The following is a 20,568-nucleotide window of genomic DNA, read 5'->3' as shown; positions in this document are numbered from 1 at the left end:
ATTTTCTAATATATTTTATTTGCTTCGCAATTAAAAAAATTATAATATCTTTTTAAGTTTTTAACAACATTTAAAAAAAATCAAGGATGTTATTGTTGAATTAAGAAATAAACAAAAACTTATATTAAAACGTGTATAAGTTTAATAGTGCCTATAATAATAAAAATAAAAATATTAAAATGTATATTATGCTGGTATGGGACAGGGTGGATACTATGGGGCCCATATCTGTTTATTTTACTGGGTAATTACCCGTGCCCATTTTGCGGGTTTTTACCATGCCCATTATAAGTAATTTTTGCGGGTACCCATTGGATATGGGTCTAATTGTCATCCCAACACACACACTTGCCATTATTTGTTTTTCATGTGGCTATGCTTACCTATCTTCAACCTGCTCTTTCTTGGGGTGGCGTGCTTGGTGTTTTGGGTGGGCTTTTTGATCGACTAGTGGGTTGTCTTGTGTTTTTATTTTTCGAGGTTTTAGATGTTTGTTCTTTTTCTCTTGTTTATTTTTTGTTTGATGGAGTTTGTGGTTTTAGTGCACTTTTGGTGCGCTTGTTTGTATCTTGTACTCTTTATTTTCTAATGTAATTTATCTGCTTTGCGATTAAAAAAAATTATCATGTCATTTTAAATTTTTAACAATATTTAAAAAAACAAGGATGTTAGTGTTAGGTTAAGAAATAAACAAAAACTTATATTAAAATGTGTATAAGTTTAATAGTGATATATTTAATAAAATTGATAAGCATACATGTGTCTATAATAATAAAAATAAAAATATTAAAATATATATTGTGCTGGTATGTGTTGGCTGGGGATTTCGTTTGGAAAGAATATCCTTTGAAGAGTTACAAATCGAAGGAAGATGGTTACTGATGACCATTTCTGAGTTTAGAAATGGCTACTGATGGCCATGTTTCGAGGATGTTGTTTTGAGTTGGAATAAAGATGGTTAGACTTGGAGCTAATTCAAGGAGGAATATCTTTAAAAGACTTAAACGTTTTTGCGAAATACGTAAAGTACTGAGGCTGAGCGTGTCTTCGCGGCATTATCGATTCTGGTTGCGTTGCCACGTGTCGAAAGAAGATTCAGGCGGGATGATTTGAATTTCGAAGTAGTTTGTGTAACTGCACAAAGACAGATGGCATCCCAGGGTTTTCTTGTGGGCAACGTGGCGTTAGATTAATATAGGACCGTTAGGGTCGAAATTAGTATAAATAAGGGTCTTATTGTTAGGATTCCGGGTGTTCATTTTGTACAAGTCACTCACAAAATCACTCAAGTATCAAGTGTTTAAGAGAACGAGTTCGCTGAGAAATGTACGTATGACACCAACATCAATTTAAATACATTTGTGTTTTCCTTTATTCAAGTATCTTTTCATTATTACTGCTTCCATTTACTTCATGTTATTTATCTTCTTGCATTCTTTTCGTTGCGTCTAGACTTTAATTTCGAAACACTTTACATTCCTGCATTTTACATTACTGCATGTTATATTCCTGCACTTTGCTTTTTACGCAATTTACATGCTTTTATTTATGTTTCTTTGAAAATTATATTAACTCGTATGACCAGTATTGTTTCAAGTGAAAATTCATAAGATCGAATCACAAAACAAGTTTTCTCGAAGTCAGAACAGGCAAACATGAACCGAATCATTTCAAAAGACATTTGTTTGACTATGTCCTAGGATCAATCTAGTCGATCCTGCGAGTAACCAAAGTATATTTTATAGTTTGGAGGACTAGCGGTTGTTTACCGGAAATCACCGTAAACAAATTGGCACGCCCAGTGGGACAGTGTCAAACAGATTGTTATTAATTGATTGTTTTGTTTTGTCTAGAAAATATCAAGACCTTGTATGAACCTTAGGAACGGTAAATTAACCAACAATGCACAACCGATTCCTAAACGAAGGTACAACAAGAAAATGGTCAATGCGGCCAGTGGAGGGGGAAATCAAGATCCCCCACAAGGGTCAGGAATAGTAGCGACAAATTCTACGCACGTTTCGACTTCTACTCAAGAGGCGCAGGCTATGCCAGTTGCGACAAGATCTGAACCCATAGGTAGTTCCCAGGCGATACCCGAAAATACTACAGGGACAACAGGGACTGTACCAGTTTCGAGTTCGACCACCGCGCCTCCATTCATCAGCGCAAGCGAGATACCACCTTTCTCGACAAACGCTACAAGTCAGTTATTTTCCCCAGGACCATCATCAACTTTCGAAGGTTGGAGACCCAACAATCCATATGGAATGCCATATTCATATATGACAGAATTACGAGGATCAGGGCCTACATACACTACAACTAACCCGACGGCATTTTCGCCGAATGTCAGTTCGATAGGTCGAAGCGCACAGAATACTGGCTTCTCTGCCCAAGTACCCCCTTTTACCACAAGTAGTCAAGCAGCATTTCGACAGGAAATGAATGCAAGTAACCATGATATGTTAGAAACTCTTGCTAAAGAATTGGGCTCCATCTTGAATCTGTTAGCAACAAACATTGCTAGGACTAACCAGGATAATGTGGAAACTTTCTAAAAAATATCATCTCAAATAAATTGAATGGCAGATTTTTTAGGAGTTCCACAAAATAGACGAAGGAGCAACCAATCAACTTATCAGGAAGGGGAACCCATTCTAGAACAAGTTCGAGCCATAGCACCGCCACCTAGGCCAACACCAGTCGAACAAAACCAAGTGATAGACTTAGAAACTCGAAGTCAAACGACTAACGCTGGCCAACAGGCAGTTGCCCAGCGACAGCCTAATCTAGTTGTAGTAAGAAGAAACGAACATCCTGACGAAGTGGTCCATAGGGTTAGGAGAGACAATTTGGCAATAGAGAACAATCTCACTGCCATGATAGAGAGAATAATGGCTAACAATGGCCTTAATACCGGGCTTCGACGCCCAAATTATACATCCCCAATAGCAGAATATATCATGCAAACAGAATTGCCAAGGGGTACCAAAGTACCAAAATTTACTAAATTTTCAGGGGACACCAATGAGTCTACCGTGGAGCACATAGCCAGATATCTGACGGAAGCTGGGGATCTAGCGGGGAACGAAGATTTAAGGATTAAATACTTCCCTAGTTCGCTAACAAAAAATGCTTTTGTTTGGTTCACCACGTTGCCCCCAAATTCCATAGATGCATGGGCACACTTGGAGAGATTATTCCATGAACAATTTTACATGGGGCAAACCAAGATAAGTATGAAATAATTGGCTAGCATCAAGAGGAAGTTCATGGAATCTATAGATGATTACTTAAACAGGTTCCGTTTGTTGAAATCAAGATGCTTCACGATTGTCCCAGAGCATGAATTAGTTGAAATGGCTGCAGGTGACCTAGATTATTCAATTCAAAAGAAACTGGATACTCAATACCTAAGAGATATGGCACAATTGGCAGACAGGGTTCGACAAGTCGAACGATTAAAAGCAGAAAAGGCCAGAGCAAGTAAAAGTTATAAGAAGGAGAGAGTAGCATACGTCGAAGTAGACGACGTTGATGGCGAACCTTTCGAAGATTCATACAGCATGGAAGAGGTCGAAATAGATCTTGCTGAGTTAAAAAAGGCGCCACCTTATTCTTGCAAATTGCTCACCCCTTCTAATGGAAAAAGTCTAGTAGAGAATGATAAAAGCGATAGATTTCCTAAGAAAACTTATACATTTGACGTCACTAAATGTGACAAAATATTTGATTTATTAGTAAAAGATGGCCAGATGATAGTACCTCCCAATTCAAAAATTCCTCCGTTAGAACAACGGAAGAAGCAAGGTTTTTGCAAATATCACAGTTTTTTAGGCCATAAATCTTCACAATGTTTTCTTTTCAGGGATCTAATTCAGAATGCTATCAAGGATGGACGTCTGAAATTCGCTGACAAAACCAAGAACCATATGAAGGTTGACACAGATCCTTTGAGTGTGGCTGACACTAACTTGTGTGAACCACTTGACGTCAACATGGTGGAAGTATCTGAAATTGATGCTGCTGAATCGGAGATAAATTCAGGTGGAAAGCAGGCTACTGTAAGTCTAAATGCCAATTCGACCTTCAATACTGATGTTGAAGAATCCTTTGATGCGGAGATGACTGAAGATCTGAAAGGAAAAACAAGTGAGGCCACTGAAGACCTCACAGTGAAGCTTCAGCAGATACGGATTTCTGAGGCTCCTCTGGCAGTTGTTAACATGGTCAATGTTAGACGGCCTATATCTGAAATAGAAGAACTAGAAAAATGGCTGATAAGGGAGAAAGGAAATATTGAAATCCCACCAAGAGGGAACAGTCTGAAGGATTATCCCTGGATTGTCATGTGAAAAATGGTGGAAAAATGATGATGTGCCCAAGATGTTCAATTATGCTAAATCGAAGGGTTCAAGCCAATTTCGAGAGGGCCCTGCGAGAAAGAATGGAGCAGCCTTGGAGAGGAGGAAACTTATTGCTGAAGGTGTACCCAAGGACTGAAGAAAGCTTGGTGGGTTTCTTAGTCAGATGTCACAATGATAACTCTGAGATTGCATTGTACCCTAGGTGTGGAGCAGTTTATGATGAATTACTAGCAAGATCATTCGAAAGGGTGTATCTCTACATGGGTCGGGAAACTCAGGGACTTCGTCCCAACTTGTATGGGTTCGATATCAGGACCCCATCAAGGAGGCCTGACAGCCCACACCCTAGAGCTCGAAGGGTCACATTCACAGTTTCTGCCGACATACCCAGGGATAGATGGATGCAAGCTGGTGCTAGAACCAACAAATGGAGAAGTTGGGACCAAGGAGGAAGAACTTCAATGGCATATAGGAAGCAATTTCAGACTTCCAATCGAGAGATGTACAGGTTGGAGAACTACAAAGGCAAAAATCCTATGTCCAGATCCCAATGGAGAAGGCACCAGAGGATGAAGAAAGCCCAAAGGGAATACAAACCAAGGGAGACTGGAGAATCAAGTAGCAATCAAATTCCAATGCAGGGGGCAAGGACAAATAAACCTCCAGTGGAGCGTAAGCTGTTCGATTCTGAAAATGAGAAAGAAGAAGAAAAAATGCATTCCAGCCCTTGGAAGGAAGACGATAGGATGACAAATGATTTCGACTCAGATGGAGTATCGTCGATAAACTTTAATTGCAATGTTGTGTCAGTACTCCCTCATGAGTTTAACCAAGAAACAGAAGTTGAAGATTGTGAGGAGGCTGATGAGGAAGAGATGGCAAGACACAGACCTGTGTGTTATTATGTGCTGAACAATGGGGCGGTCGAAGAGCAGAACGCTTTCTTCGAAAGGCCTGATGAAGGTATGAGGAATCATTTGAAACCACTCTACATAGGAGTCAAGATTGAGAATGTTGGCATTAACAAAGTCTTAGTAGATGGGGGAGCAGCAGTGAACCTAATGCCCCAATACATGTTGAAGAGAATTGGTATGTTCGATACTTATATAAGACCACATAACATGGTTCTGTCCAACTATGAAGGCAAGATAGGGCAAACTTTAGGAGTAATTCAAGTGAATTTAACTATGGGTTCCGTCACCAGGCCAACGATGTTCATGGTGATACCAGCAAAGGCTAATTACAATCTTTTGCTTGGAAGAGAGTGGATCCATGGAGTGGCGGCTGTGCCTTCGACGATGCATCAAAGACTAACCATTTGGAGAGAAGATGGCATAGTAGAGAACATTGAAGGAGATCAAAATTACTACATGGCTGAAGTCAATCAGGTCAATAAAACTAGTTTCGACAGGAATTTGGCCAACATAGGACCATGGCATGCTGCTGAAGATACATACACTCCAAACAGAAATGCTTTATACTATTTGTCTTTACATCCTAATGGATTCCAATGGAATAGAGAGATAATGGACGGCCCAGAAGATACCCCACCAGTGGAGCATTTACCAACAATACGGCCAACAAGCTGGGATGACGATGTTGGTCATGTCTGAAGCATCTTTTTTCGAAAAGATTTCGGCTTACATAGTCAAGAACAAAAGAAACACGGCTCTCGAAGCCGAGTTATCACACATGACAGTCAGTACGGTTCAAAGAGAATCAGAAACGAGGGATTCTGGAATACATTCTACCCCCCAGTTCCTCGAAGATCCAGTTCAAGCCAAAGAAATCTCAGGAGAGGAGATGAGTCAAAGGCTGGATGCAATCTACGACGAAGAACCTTTGGGATTCGAGAAAGACCCAATGGGGGCAAATATCAAAATGTTAGCCCAAGACCCACTCGAAGAAGTAAATCTCGGAGATGGAGATTAGAAGAGGGTAACATACATCAGTGCAAAACTGGAGCCAACCTTGAAGGCAAAAGTCATCGCGTTGTTGAAGGAGAACAAAGATTGCTTCGCATGGGATTACGACGAGATGCCTGGTTTAGGGCGAGATTTGGTCGAATTAAAGCTGCCCATAAAGGAAGGGGAAAAGCCCATCAAGCAAACTCCTAGAAGGTTCGCACCAGAAATTTATTCGAAGATCAAAGCAGAGGTCGAAAGACTTCTACGATGCAAATTCATCATAACCACGAGGTATGTCGAATGGATTGCTAATATTGTGTCGGTTATTAAAAAGAACAGTTCATTAAGAGTATGCATAGATTTTCGTGATCTTAATGCAGCAACGCCTAAGGATGAATATCCCATGTCTGTGGCAGAAATGTTAGTAGATTCAGCCGCAGGCTTCGAATATCTAGAAGCCTTCGAATATCTAGAAGCCTTCGAATATCTAGAAGCCTTCGAATATCTAGAAGCTTGAGTGGACGAACGCAAGCTTTTTCTCCTTTACTTCGACTAAAGCAAGGAAAGTTCGAATGGCGTGCTAAGCATCAAGAAGCCTTCGAGAAGATAAAGCAATACTTGATGCATCCACCAATTTTATCTCCCCCAAATGGGAAGAAACACATGCGCCTGTATATTTCAGCATCAGATAATACAATAGGTAGCATGTTAGCTCAAGAAGATGATAATGGCATCGAAAGAGCCATTTATTACTTAAGTAGAGTACTCAATGATGCAGAGACTAGGTATAGTGCAATACAAAAACTCTGCCTTTGTCTATATTTCTCTTGTATCAAACTAAAGTATTATATAAAGCCAGTTGATGTTTATGTTTCGTCTCATTGTGATGTGATTAAACACATGCTATCAAAGCCTATATTGCATAGTCGAATTGGCAAATGGGCGTTGGCCTTTATTGAGTACTCTTTGATATTTCAACCCCTTAAAGCAATGAAAGGTCAGATCGTATCAGATTTCATTGTTGACCATGTAGTTGTTGAAAACCCTCAACAATACGTAGAATTGAAGCCTTGGAAGCTATACTTCGATGGTTCAACCCATAAAGAAGGAACTGGCGTTGGAATACTAATAATTTCTCCTGATGGAATTCCAACAAAGCTCAAGTACAAAATTGAAGGTCCCTTATGCTCCAACAACAAAGTTGAATACGGAGCACTGATTGCTGGACTTGAAGCTTTGTTAGAATTGGGGGCAACTAGAGTCGAAATTAAAGGAGACTCTGAACTGGTGATAAGCAATTGACGAAAGAATACAAATGTATCAAAGAAAATTTGATCATGTATTTTGTCATAGCAAATAGGCTGCTCAAAAAATTCGAGTACGTGGATTTAAATCACGTTTCAAGGTTGAAAAATCAAGAAGCGAATGATTTGGCACAGTTAGCTTCAGGATACAGGGTATCAAAAGAAAAACTAGAAGAGCTGATCGAAGTAAGAGGCAAGGCAATGGCTACCAGACTCTCCCCAAGTGACTTGGAGAATTCACAATTAGGTTTTGCCAACAAACAAGAGTTTGAAGTTTTGAATATAGACTCTTTAGCAGACACAGATTGGAGAAGTCCAATTGTGAACTATTTAAAAGATCCTTCGACAGACACGGATAAAAAGGTAAAATATCGAGCTTTATCATACTTTTTAATGGGAAATGAATTGTTTAAGAAAACTCCCGAAGGAGTTTTATTAAAGTGTCTGGACGAAGCAGAAGCATATTTGGCTCTCTCAAATGTACATAGCGGAGCATGTGGTGCGCACCAAGCGGGGCACAAAATGAAATGGCTTTTGTTTCGATACGGAATGTATTGGCTTTCTATGTTGAAAGATTGCATAGAATTTGCAAAGGGATGTCAGGAATGTCAAGAACATGCAGGTATTCAACATGCTCCTGCAAACGAGTTAAGTTCAATAATAAAACCATGGCCTTTTAGAGGTTGGGCATTAGATTTAATTGGATAAATTCACCCCAAGTCTTCTAGAGGTCAAAGGTATATTTTGGTAGGAATAAACTACTTCACAAGATGGGTCGAAGCGATACCACTTGCGAATGTGGATCAGGAGGCTGTGATTGAGTTTATTCAAAAACACACCATATACAGGTTGGGAATCCCAGAAAGTATAACCACAGACCAAAGATCAGTGTTCACTGGGCGAAAGATGCAAGATTTCGCCAAAGATATGGGGTTCAAGTTGTTTACCTCTACACCTTACTATGCTCAGGCAAATGGACAAGTCGAAGCAGCAAATAAGATAATAATTGGTCTTATAAAGAAACATGTAGGGAAAAAACCCAAGAATTGGCATAAAACTTTGGACCAAGCGCTTTGGGCTTGTCGAACATCGCCAAAAGAAGCTACAAACACAACACCTTTCCAATTGACGTTTAGACACGACGCAGTGCTTCCAGTCGAAATATACCTGCAATCAGTCAGGATCTAAAGGCAAGCAGAAATTCCTCCAAACACTTACTGGGAATTGATGATGAATGAATTAGTAGATTTGGACGAAGACAGACTTCGAGCATTGGAGATGATAAAAAGACAAAAATAAAGAGTGTCCAGAGCATACAATAAAAAGGTGAAAGGTAAAACGTTTATCAGTAATGACTTAGTTTGGAAAGCTATTTTACCTATAGATCGAAAGAATCAGGCGTTAGGTAAATGGTCCCCACATTGGGAAGGCCCTTTTCGAATCTTGAAAGTGTTCTCAAATAACGCTTATGAGATAGAAGAATTGGCAGAAGATCGTAGGATTTTTAGGGTAAACGGGAAGTATCTGAAAAGATACAAACCAAGCATTCACGAAGTTAAGATTGCAAAAACGTAGATATTCAAAGGATGCTACGTAGGCCAAAATGGTTGAACAAGCACCAAAATGGCTTTATATTCAAAAGTGTTATGTGATAAGTAAAATAAACACAGACAAAACAGTATCAAAATGCATTTCGTTAAGATTGGAATACATTACATTTCTGGAAAAGATTATGTTTCCATTAACAAAAGGACTACAAATGAAAAGAAATATGCTAGAGATGAACAAAAGGAGGCATTCAGAAGATTTTTGGATAATAAAAAACTAAGGCCTATAACGCCTTCATCAAAGCCTCAAATAAAGTACCCTCTAGTTGACCCTTTGCTCTAAACCCTCCAAGGATAGCAGGGGCAAGCTTTTTGCTTCGAACATGTCTAGAGACCCCGAGTTGCGCATTCTTCTCACTATGCCCTTTTTGAGGAACATGTAGGACAAGAATCTTCCATAAGGAAGACACGTGACCACACCTTGGCGAGAAGCAGCCATGGAGACAGCTTCAACTAGCCCTTTGAAGATCAGCAATGGGAAGTTAATCTTCTTTCCCCGGAGGGCGCAGAGTATAAACTCCAGATCCTCCATCATGATGCTATCTAGGTTATGGCTTCGTGGGCGGAAGTTACCCACCAAAAGCTGGTGCCAAATCTTGATGACTTTATTACTAAAAGGGTCATTTTCCATGAGGGTCCTCAACATACGATAGGTGGTCATGTTGATGGTGTTGTCATCAAAAGCTTCTCCATAGTTTTCACATCTCAGCAAGTCAGAGATGGTGGAAGGAGTGATTGTAATGTGAGCCCTTCGAACCTCAGATACGATAGTGGTCCTCCCTTCCGGATCTATGCGCAGTGACGCAAACATCCAGAAATCTGCTAACATATTGGGATAAACAGATCCCTCCAGGATTACAGGATAGAACCCAAGATGTTGGTTAGCAAAGAGTGCATTGAAGCTGATATGGTTTTCATCAAACTCCTCCTCAGAAAGTTTGAACTCTTTCTTGATACAGGCTCTGATGGTATTGTAGGTTAAGGGTTGCGCCATTTGAGAAAGAAAAAGATTTGGTTAAACTCTGTGTTTGAGAGGATGCAAGAGGAAGAGAGCAAAATATTGATAAGAGTTTAGTGAAAGTGTGAAGAAAGGAGTAGAACGCTAACGCCTTATATAGACTATGTTGGCAGAAGGAACGGTTTATGTCTTGATTATTGATTGGACTGCGTTTGGTATCCCCAAGAGAAGTTATGGCCTCCGCCGTTTCCCGCCTTGGAAGTTGAGAAGTAATCATGATTGAAAACTGATGCACGCACGTCTCAAATAGACGTTTTGAAAAAGGTGATGTCATCATTTAATGATGGTCATGGCTAAGGGAAGTGGAAACGTCAAGTCTAGGTTCAATGGGCTGCGAAGGGTAATCATGTCATGTGGTTACATTTATTAAAATCACTGTGACAAATAAAAATATATTTTGGGCAAATTTTAAGAATTGCTAAAATACTACTCATGACAACTGCAAAATTAGACGTGCGAAAGATAAAATTGCATATAGATTTTGGAGGAAGTTGGATTACAAAATAAACTAAGTACGAAATACAAGAAGAGTAATCTAAGGTCCAAAGTGGCTAATTAAAATCCTTGGGAAGGTTGTCTTTTATCTTCGAGTACTGGATCTCCCATAAGGACATATGACGTTCGATCAATGCCTGTTGTCTTTTCAGTTCTTCGATCTCTGGCACTAGCTTCTGTACCGTCTCGAAGTGTCGAATCCCCGACTGTGCCACTTCAGTTAATTCATCTTGATTGGTTTTTTGAATTTCTACCTGACGAGACTGGGCATCCTTTATCTTCCCTTTGAGTTGCTCAATTTCTTGTTTCCAGGCTTTGATATTCGCCTCACACTCTTCATATTCTCGCTGGTTCTTCGAACGATCGAGCTTAAGGGTGTCAGCCTTCTTCGTTGCATTGTTAGCAGCTTCCCATGAAGAACTGTGAGAATTCATTTTTGCTGTGAGTTGTCCGTCAATATCCCGTTTTCGAAGGAGATTAGATTGGAGTTGTTCAATCAGAGAACTCAATAAAACAATTACTTCTGAGACTTCCACTGGAACAAGAAGTAAGTCCACTTTTTTCAGAAGGTTGTTTAGACCATAATATTTGGTGGAATCCTTGCTGAGAGCTTCGACGAGGTTGGTTTCAAAGAACCTCTCCCTTATCTGATGAAGGGGTTTAGGAATATCATCCTTGTCACCAGCACCTGCCAAGACATCACTACAACGAGGAAGGGCTTTAAAAGCGCTTTTTATAGCCTTTAAAAGCGCTTAAAAGCGCTGTGAAAGCTGGCGCTGGCGTAGCTAACAAAAGCGCTTCTAAAAGCGCTCTGGTAGGCCCCCCCTATAAGAGCGCTTTTCTGGAAAAAGCGCTCTTGTAGGCCCCCCTTTAAGAGCGCTTTTCAGGAAAAAGCGCTCTGGTAGGCCCCCCTTTAAGTGCGCTTTTTCCAGAAAAGCGCTGTTATAGGCCCCCCTGTGAGAGTAAAAAATAAAAAAAAAATGCAACATACTAAAGCGCTTTTGGAAAAGCGCTCTTATAGGGTGGGCTTTAAGAGCGCTTTTTCCAGAAAAGCGCTCTTATAGCCCCCCCTATAAGAGCGCTTTTTACAAAAGCGCTTTAGTATGTTGCTTTTTTTTTATTTTTTTTTGCTTTTTTATTAATCTTTGGCAGCGCTTTTACAAAGAAGCGCTTTAGTAGGTGGGCCTTTAAGAGCGCTTTTCAAAAGCGCTTTCGTTGCTAAATGAGGTATTTTAATGTGCAGCCTGTAATTTAATCCTCCCAGTCGACCTGTAATATTTTCGACCTGTAATATGTTTTCAACCTGTAATATTTTCGACCTGTAATTTATTTTCGACGATATTATTTCAGCCATCAGTAAGACAATATATATATATATATATATATACTAATATAATACCATTATAATATCCAAAATTTTATATATACATCATTACAACATCAATAATATTATAGTTCAAATCGACACAAATCCTACATGAAAAAAGCGCTTAATATAAAATTGACACAACTCTTCTTTGATTTCTTCCAACTTAAGCTTCGGGTACGCAGCAGCACGAAATTCGTCAAGGTACTACAAAACAAAAACATAATATGAATGATACATTTAGTTAAATGTAATAAATTATATGAAATTATCTTAAGTTATAAATTCATACCGTGAGCGGAATCTCTAATTGATTTGCCTGAAGGATTTCTTTCATAAACCTCAATACAAAGTATCCGCAATCGTAACTGTTTCGCTGTTGCGGACACTACATAGAAAAACAAATAAGATTCTATAGTTGTGCATTGTTTTATCAAGTAGCATAAATATATTATAAGCAACATTGTGAAAAATAATGTACCTGCACTTGGATCCAAGTAATGTTGTTAGATTTAGTTCGGGATACCTGTGCGTCCCGTTGACTTCGGAACACTTGTATTGATCTAATTAACAAATATATAAAAGCATATGTTTAGATCAATCCCACAAATAAGTAAATATATATATAAATATACACGAATATATATTTAGAACGATCCCACTTACAAATCAACGATGTCCTTCATGGCCGGATAATTGGTCCATTCACCATTTACCGAATTCAGATAATACACGACTTCCCTTATAGGGTTGATAGCAAGCAGCAACCAGTGTGCTCTATAAATAAAAACAATAGGTTATATGAAAAATTTGCTATACACAAAAGAAACAGAGATTAGATGAACAAAGAATGAGAAACTAACCCTACTGGTCGGGTATTATACGCCCAAAGATGCAGACATTCTGTATTGCCGGTGGACATGAATCTATCGACTAATCGCTGTCTAACTGATTCCCGTTCCGAAGCAATTGCCATTCCGCTGCAGTGGGCGGAAGACACGAAACGGAATCTGTTAGACAACGGAGTCCCGCGCAACACTCTGTCATACAACAACCTTAAATAAAAACATAATAAACATTAGATTATTTTCATTGAAATGTGTAAATAAATTATATTGTGGGACTAATTAAATAATATATCGGATGAGTGAATATTACCGGATGTATGAGTGCATGTTAGTGACGCCTAGTTGATCATGCTTAAAAATCTCCTCCAAGTCATCAATTGTAATAAGTGACTTGAATTCAATACCGAAGACACTCTCATCCATAACGATTTCACGTAAAGCACCATCCTTCATATCGGACATATCAACCATTGTTGCGAGCGTCGACCGGTACCGAGGCACAAAAGCACCGCCTTTTTTTCCCGCTGGCTTCGGAGGACCAGTGGGTGGTACGGTACGAACTTGACCGCAAACTCAAGCAAGGACACGGCATTCGAAGCGGGTCTTCGGAGTGCTTAACCGCAAACTCAACGAATTCCCATACCCCTTTCTCGTACTGTTTCGATAATCGGTTTGAATTCATCCATGTCTTATCCATGTCTTAATTAAGCTAAACAAATGCTTCTTGGTTTCTCTATCAGGTACTAAGGAATTCTGTCAAGATAATAAATAGCTATCATCATAATAGAATACCTAATCAGAATACCCGATTTCTTAAAGAAGACATTACCTTATTTCAAGGTAATATAAGTCCACAAACCAAAAAATTGGTTGAGAGACACTAAATTGATATTAAATAGAACCATAAACAATAAACTATAAGCAGAAAATAACAAACTATAAGCAAGAAGAAAGGGATAGTAACCTGAATTAGACTTGATGTGGGAGATGGTAGGTTTGAATCGGCGTTGTACAAGTAGAAACCAGAGACTTCAAAGTAACTGTAAAATTAAACACACACACACACGATGCAGTTAAATACAAATATCATAAAAGTGAAGGAAGTATATGCAAACTGTAGCATATTCAACTATTTATTCAATACCATTATTAAGACCAAAAACTACCCTCTACAGAGGAATAAGAATATATTAGGATTCTAGTTCTACAAAACATTAGTTAGTGGTTGCATTTGTGAAAGCATTTATGAACTGCCTTCAAAATATATGGTTGTTGTGTCTCAATGTCTTCAAGTATTAATAAAAAGAGATAATACTAGTACTGCTAAGCCTCAAACTGAGACTTATCTATAATGAAACAGTGTGCAATTCTCATTAAAAAAACCCTATAAATAGTACCATAAAATATAATAGAAGTAGACAAATCTCACTTTCAATTTCAAAAAGTAAGAGTGGCTAAGCATAGATAGGATAAGGATGGCCACGGTTCAGTCAATAATATTTTATAAGAAGTTTAATTATCAAATACCACTAGGTGGAATAACTTAAACACGTACAGGAAGATGACTGACCAAAATTTATTAACTCAAATAAGTGCTTTTTATTTTATCAAATAAGTGATTTTTTAATAGTCACTAAATCACGAAAGTAACGAGAATTAACATATCTTTTCCATGCATGCATGCTTTGAATTAATAAGAATGTTATTCTATCGTTAATTTCAAAGGATACTATTAAATCTTAATAATCAATAAGATAGCACTCAAAATATCTTCACTAATTTGTCGGTGTCGTGTTGTATTTACACACAACATAACCTACAATCACTCAAATTATCTTCACTCTTTTATGAATATATTTCAACAAGAATCCAATTTCCAAACCAAATATAATCCGGGAATTTTCAAAAAAGAGTCATTAAAATGCAATCCTATCAATTACTATTTCTCTTCCCTAAATGCACCTGGACATGTTATAATATCATCAAGTGTAACAAGAAAATTAGTAAGTAAGCGTCCGGTTCATTCACCATAGATGCATGTTTCGGCATAACCGATCCGGTTGTCATATTTCGGCATGATATCTCAACTTCACCACTCAATCGACACTAGTAAAAATAACTATAATGTTTCAGCTTAATTGAAAATGATTAAAACCTAAGCAGTATGAATAAGAAGTATGAAGAGAACACTAGAATACAGAATCCTCTCTCAGCATATTCAAAAACCTAAGCAGTATGAATAAGAAGCAGAAGAGAACACTAGAATACAGAATGATATGAACCAGATGATTCAATATGAATAAGAAGCAGAAGAGACAACATAGAAATTACCTAAAGGGATGCAGCAAACCAGAGGCGGAGGGAGAACGGAGAACGGCACTGAAGCGGCGGAGACGGCACTGCACTGAAGCGGCGGAGACGGCTGAAGGTCGTGGCAGGTCGTGGCGGAGGTCGTGGCGGAGGATTGAAATTGATTTAGGGAAGAAATTGATTTAGGGATTCTGTGTTATGTCGCGAAGGAGAAGAAGAGATACTGAGAAATATTGGGGCAAGTTTAATTTGTTCTATTTTAAAACACCTACGAGGGCGCTTTTGAGAAGCGCTTTAGAAGGACCCCCTATGCCAGCGCTTTTTAGGAGAAAAACGCTTTCGTATCCTACCCCTATAGCAGCGCTTTAGAAAGCGCTTTCGTAGCCCATTCTGTAAGAGCGCTTCTAAAAAGCGCTGTCATACCCACCCCCTTTAAGAGCGCTTTTAGAAAGCGCTTTCATACCCCCCCCTATAAGAGCGCTTTTGAAAAGCGCTTTCATTACCCCCCCTTTAAGAGCGCTTTTTTAGCGTGTTTTTTTATTTTGTTTTTAGTGCAACCTATAACAGCGCTTTTTACTAGAAGCGCTTTAGTAGGGGTGCTGCAAAAACTTAAATTTGGCGTAGTGAATGTTTTTTCTATTATTATTTTTCAATAATTCATTTTACCATTTAGTTTTTTCTTTTTCAGTGATTACATTATTATTAAAAAATATAATTATTTATCACGGACTAATATGTACTCTATATAATTAATCAATAATCATGTAATTTTTTTTTAACGTTTCACTATTATCCCACCTCTGCTATATATTTCTTCATGCTAGCATAAGAATTAAACTTTTGAATATTAGGTTGAGACTATTTTAAGGTCATATCTTCATCTTCATTTTCTCTTATATTTAATTTTCATTTCATTAAAAAAATCACATTATATCATAATAAAACTACGGTAATATTCTTTTCATCTTACTCACATGCTTTTCCCTTTTTCAATCTATGTTTTACTTATTTTCTTATAATTGATATTTTTTATATTAAAAATATAATTAACAAGTTATTAAGAGCAAATTATACAAACTTACCCGTGCATCGCACGGGCAAACTACTAGTCTTTCTAAATATAATAGATCACTAACCCTATTAAAAAACTATTGTTTTAGAAACAAATTAATTAATAATTACTGAACATACATCTCAATCTTATTATATGAATTTAACAAATGAATAGAGCAATCAATAATCAATGTAACAAATTAAGAATCACAGTAAGAACTACTAATAGACAATTCAAATATGCATGTAAAAATCTTAAAAATGAGCAAAATTCATAAAATTTTATTTGCAACAAAATAATTGAACAAATATTTTTGTTTATTAAAATAAAAAAGGTATTGTGGTGATAGTGACCCGTGAAAATAGTGATATATTTGATTTTATTCTTAGAGTTATTTATGTATACTAATTACATTTAAATAATCATACAAAAAGAGAGAAAAAAAAGGTTCGTGAATGGAGAAAGGAAATTTGAAATTTGAAATTAGCGGGGGGAAAATACTTCAATGATATTGGAAAAGTGAGTTAAAGAAATAGGGAAGATGAGAGAAAGAGGAACCAAAGAGAGTGAAAGAGAAAAAGCTTTTTAAAAATATTAAGTGTTATTTGGATGAAATTATGCATTTAATTAGTTAGTACTATTTTTATTTAGTCAATTACCAAAAAGAATATCTTGTAGAGTAAATGAAACTTGAATTAAAAAATATATTAGATAGATCATTTGCATCTACCATTCAATAGATAGATAGTTGAAATATTTATTAGTATTATGTTATTAACTCATTTTTATTATATTTAATTCGTCGTTAAAAGAAAACTCATCCATTCTACGTGTACTAACAAACATCTTCATTTTTTTTTTCTCACAAACTACACTACACAGAGCTAGGCATCAAAATAAAAAATTGAATAATATAAAATTAACAACAAACTTGTTTATTGAAGAAGAACAATTGATGATCAGTCACATGTATACGCACAAGTTTGAACCTGCAGCATACCGTTTATTCACCATTTTAGATTCCAACATCTAGACTACACAGGACAAAAGAAAATCTCAATAATGGAAGACATAAACATTATACTCGACAACAGCTTCTAACTCAGTTAAAGAATGAGTAGACGCCTGAGCATATCCACTCGCAAATCTAAACAACCCACTCCCACCCACCACCGGCATCTCCCTCACGGCGGACTCCACCGTATTCCTTCCCAAAACACTCAGACTACTCCCATTATACTTCCCTCGAATGAAACCAAAGTTAAGCACCATCAGTAACCCCAACTCACTCTGCGACGCTGAAGCGTAGATTCCTTGAGCTCTTCCCACGATTTCAGAACCCGACTCCGGTGAAACCGTTAACGGGTCGTCCATTATCATTACGGAGCCGAATCCCGTTGGAGAGTGGTTGGTGGATGGAGAGGAAGCGACGCGGAAGGCGGTTTGGTTTTTCCCACCGATGATGTCGTGGAAGTAGAAGCGGAGGTGGGATAGTTTTTGGGGTTTGTCGAGGCCGAGTTTTGTTGGGGAGATGGGTTGGACGAAAGAGTGGGTTTTGGGTATGGAGATGGTGGTGAGGAAGATGAAGGAGATGATGAGGGATAAGTGAAGGGATTTTTTTGTGAAGTGGCTTTTGGCCATGATTGTTGTGATTTGAGGTGTGTGGCTTTAGGTGCTCACACAAGTGTGACTATATATTGATGTATTACGGACATAAGAGAATAGAGGTTGGAAATTGAAATCATCTTTTTGCCAAATTGGTGAGCCCACAACTTTATTCCATTCCTCCTAGTTAATACTACTATTTTATTCTTTTTTATTTTATAAGTATCACTTTAATCTTGTATAAAAAGGTGATTAATTCATTTCACAATAGAGATTTTTTCTCTTAACACAAATTAAAAGCATTATAATGTGATAGGCAAAATAAAAGCATTTGTATGTTTGTGTTTGTTGTGTTTTTTACAGGAATTTAATTAATGCGATTACAAAAGTTTTAACACGGTTCACTTGTGTGCGAGATAGTTTTGAAAATTTTAATTGTCAGCTAACTTAAAATTAAATTATTTAAATATAAATGAACTGGTGAATTTAAAAAATTTAAATATAAAATAATATTGTAGCTAGGTTATATCTCTTATAGTGTTTGCCTAACGATTGTATTGTATCATATTCATATTTGATTCACTGTGTTCCAATTCCTAAAAAGTTCTCTTGCTATCATCCAACCATTTTTTCAACTCCGCATGTGCAGATTTAACTTTGTTGGTTGTTGTGCAACCCAAATGTCTAACATGGTCCGTCCAAGCGCATACAACTTTCTCTTTCACCTTTTCAAAGATAATAGATTCAATGTATTTCAGAAAATCGGGATATGCGACACACAATGTCCTGAAGTGTACCACATTTTCCATATATAACTCTTCGGAACATGAATTCAAAATATCCGCCCATGCACACATATCTTCTCGACCATAACACTGAGTTTGATGATGTTTCAGTCTTCTTTTTTTCTTTGGTGTCAACTGCGAGTTTGAGCTTAGATCTCATATTTTTTGTTATATGATACCGACAAAGTAATGCGGTTGATGTCAGAAAGACGGTACCAGCCGCATTCATAATGGCATTATCCAGGTCGGTAACAATGACACTAGGCATATTGTGTGGATCAACCAACAAAGTCTTGCATATTCCCAATGCCCATGTAACGTTATATTCTTTCTCACATTCCAGAAAAGCGAATCCAACTGAAAATATCTTGTCCGTAGAGGTCACACCAATAATTTTTAGAAGCAAAAGCCTATACTTGTTAGCCTTGTACGTCGAATCAATTATAAGGACGATTGGAAATGTGTTGAACAACTTGATACTTTCTGGATGAGTCCAAAATATGTGACGAATAGTAATGTTGTCCTCACAAGCTCTGTACCTTAAATCATATTGGTTATCGTCCAAAAGTTTCAAAAGTTGTTGCATTTTCGACCTCAGACTTTTTTCGTGATGCTCAGTTTATAACATTCATTGTATATCTGTGTGATATTTGAAACACTTATGGTCTTTTTCGTTTCAAATCGGCAAGTATGTTTTTCGGCCCAACTTTGATTATCGATAACTCCGAAATAGATTCCTTCTCTTCAGGATTAAGCTGACACACAATTGGATGCCCTTGTAGCTTGGTTTCCAATGCATGATTATAAATACCGCAAATGACACTAAAACGCCACAAACCATCAACCTTACAAGAAGATACACATACTTTAAAAGGACAAATATTTTCTCGATCCTGTGTCATCATGTTTTAACTTTCAAATTTTTGGAACATATTTCCCACCTCTCTCGCATGTCATCACGACAAATGTTTGCCTTCTACTAGTGTCATTATCAGACCTTGTTATCACAACGCCAAAGCCAAGTTTACTAGCTTCAATCCGGATTCACTAAAGCAAATGTTGACGAGAAGCGAAAGTCATTTCATTTGTAAATTTTTGTCGAACATCTATCGCTACGACAATCGTTTTAACATCGTCAATCACCTCATTTGGCTTAGCCTCTTCATTGACCTCCTCTGGAACATTTACACAATCTCTGAAAATGTTGTCGGGGTGCACTGTAACGCTCCGAATAATTCGATTAATTATCTAATTAATTGTTTTTTTAAATAGTGGATGATTTATGAAGTGAATGTGAAACATCAAACTTTAAATAATCTTATTGGAATTTAATTATTTAATTACCGGTGTGTTTACTGTGATTTCCGGTAAACAACCGCTAGTCCTCTAAACTATGAATATACTTTGGTTACTCGCAGGATCGACTAGATTGATCCTAGGACATGTGTCGAAAAGTTATCTTTTATGATGATTAGATTCATACTTTATGAGTTTTGGTTTTTTTAACGAAATGATCCTAATCTATGACTGATTATAAAGTAAAACTAGATACAATGCAACGAAAGAAATTGCAAAGAGTAAATCGAAATGATTAAACAATAAACATAAATGGCTTCGACAAAAATATAAAGGAATTAAACTGTAAATGTAAAGGATTCGACAAGAAAGTAAATGAATTTAAAAGACTTTGTTCTTATAAAAGGAAGACAAATATTGAAAAGGTAATGGTGTTACACGTATAGTTCTCAACGAAAACTCTTTCTCTAACACTTGGTACTTGAGTGATTTGTGAGTAATTTGTACAAAATAAACACCCTTGGATCCTACCACTAAGACCATTATTTATACTAATTCGACCCTAACGGTCCTACTCTAACGAAATGCCACGTTGCTCGCTTG

General features: G+C 37.4%; 1 protein-coding gene across 1 annotated transcript; it reads right to left on the bottom strand.

Moving 5' to 3' along the window:
• Positions 1–17,193: 17,193 nt before the first annotated feature.
• LOC131642291 (dirigent protein 22-like) lies at positions 17,194–18,009 on the bottom strand. Its single transcript, XM_058912567.1, has one exon. It carries the CDS (start codon positions 17,918–17,920, stop codon positions 17,336–17,338), a length of 585 nt encoding a protein of 194 aa, XP_058768550.1. The 5' UTR covers positions 17,921–18,009; the 3' UTR covers positions 17,194–17,335.
• Between the last annotated feature and the right edge of the window lie 2,559 nt (positions 18,010–20,568).

Source organism: Vicia villosa, unplaced genomic scaffold, assembly GCF_029867415.1.
Source record: "Vicia villosa cultivar HV-30 ecotype Madison, WI unplaced genomic scaffold, Vvil1.0 ctg.004760F_1_1, whole genome shotgun sequence".
Lineage (NCBI taxonomy): Eukaryota > Viridiplantae > Streptophyta > Magnoliopsida > Fabales > Fabaceae > Vicia > Vicia villosa.
The sequence above is the reverse complement of the archived record's forward strand: the minus strand, read 5'-3'. Positions and strand labels throughout refer to the sequence as shown.

Coding starts and splice junctions, on each gene's coding strand:
- LOC131642291 (XM_058912567.1), bottom strand. CDS start 17,920: ATGGCCAAAAGCCACTTCACAAAAAAATCCCTTCACTTATCCCTCATC.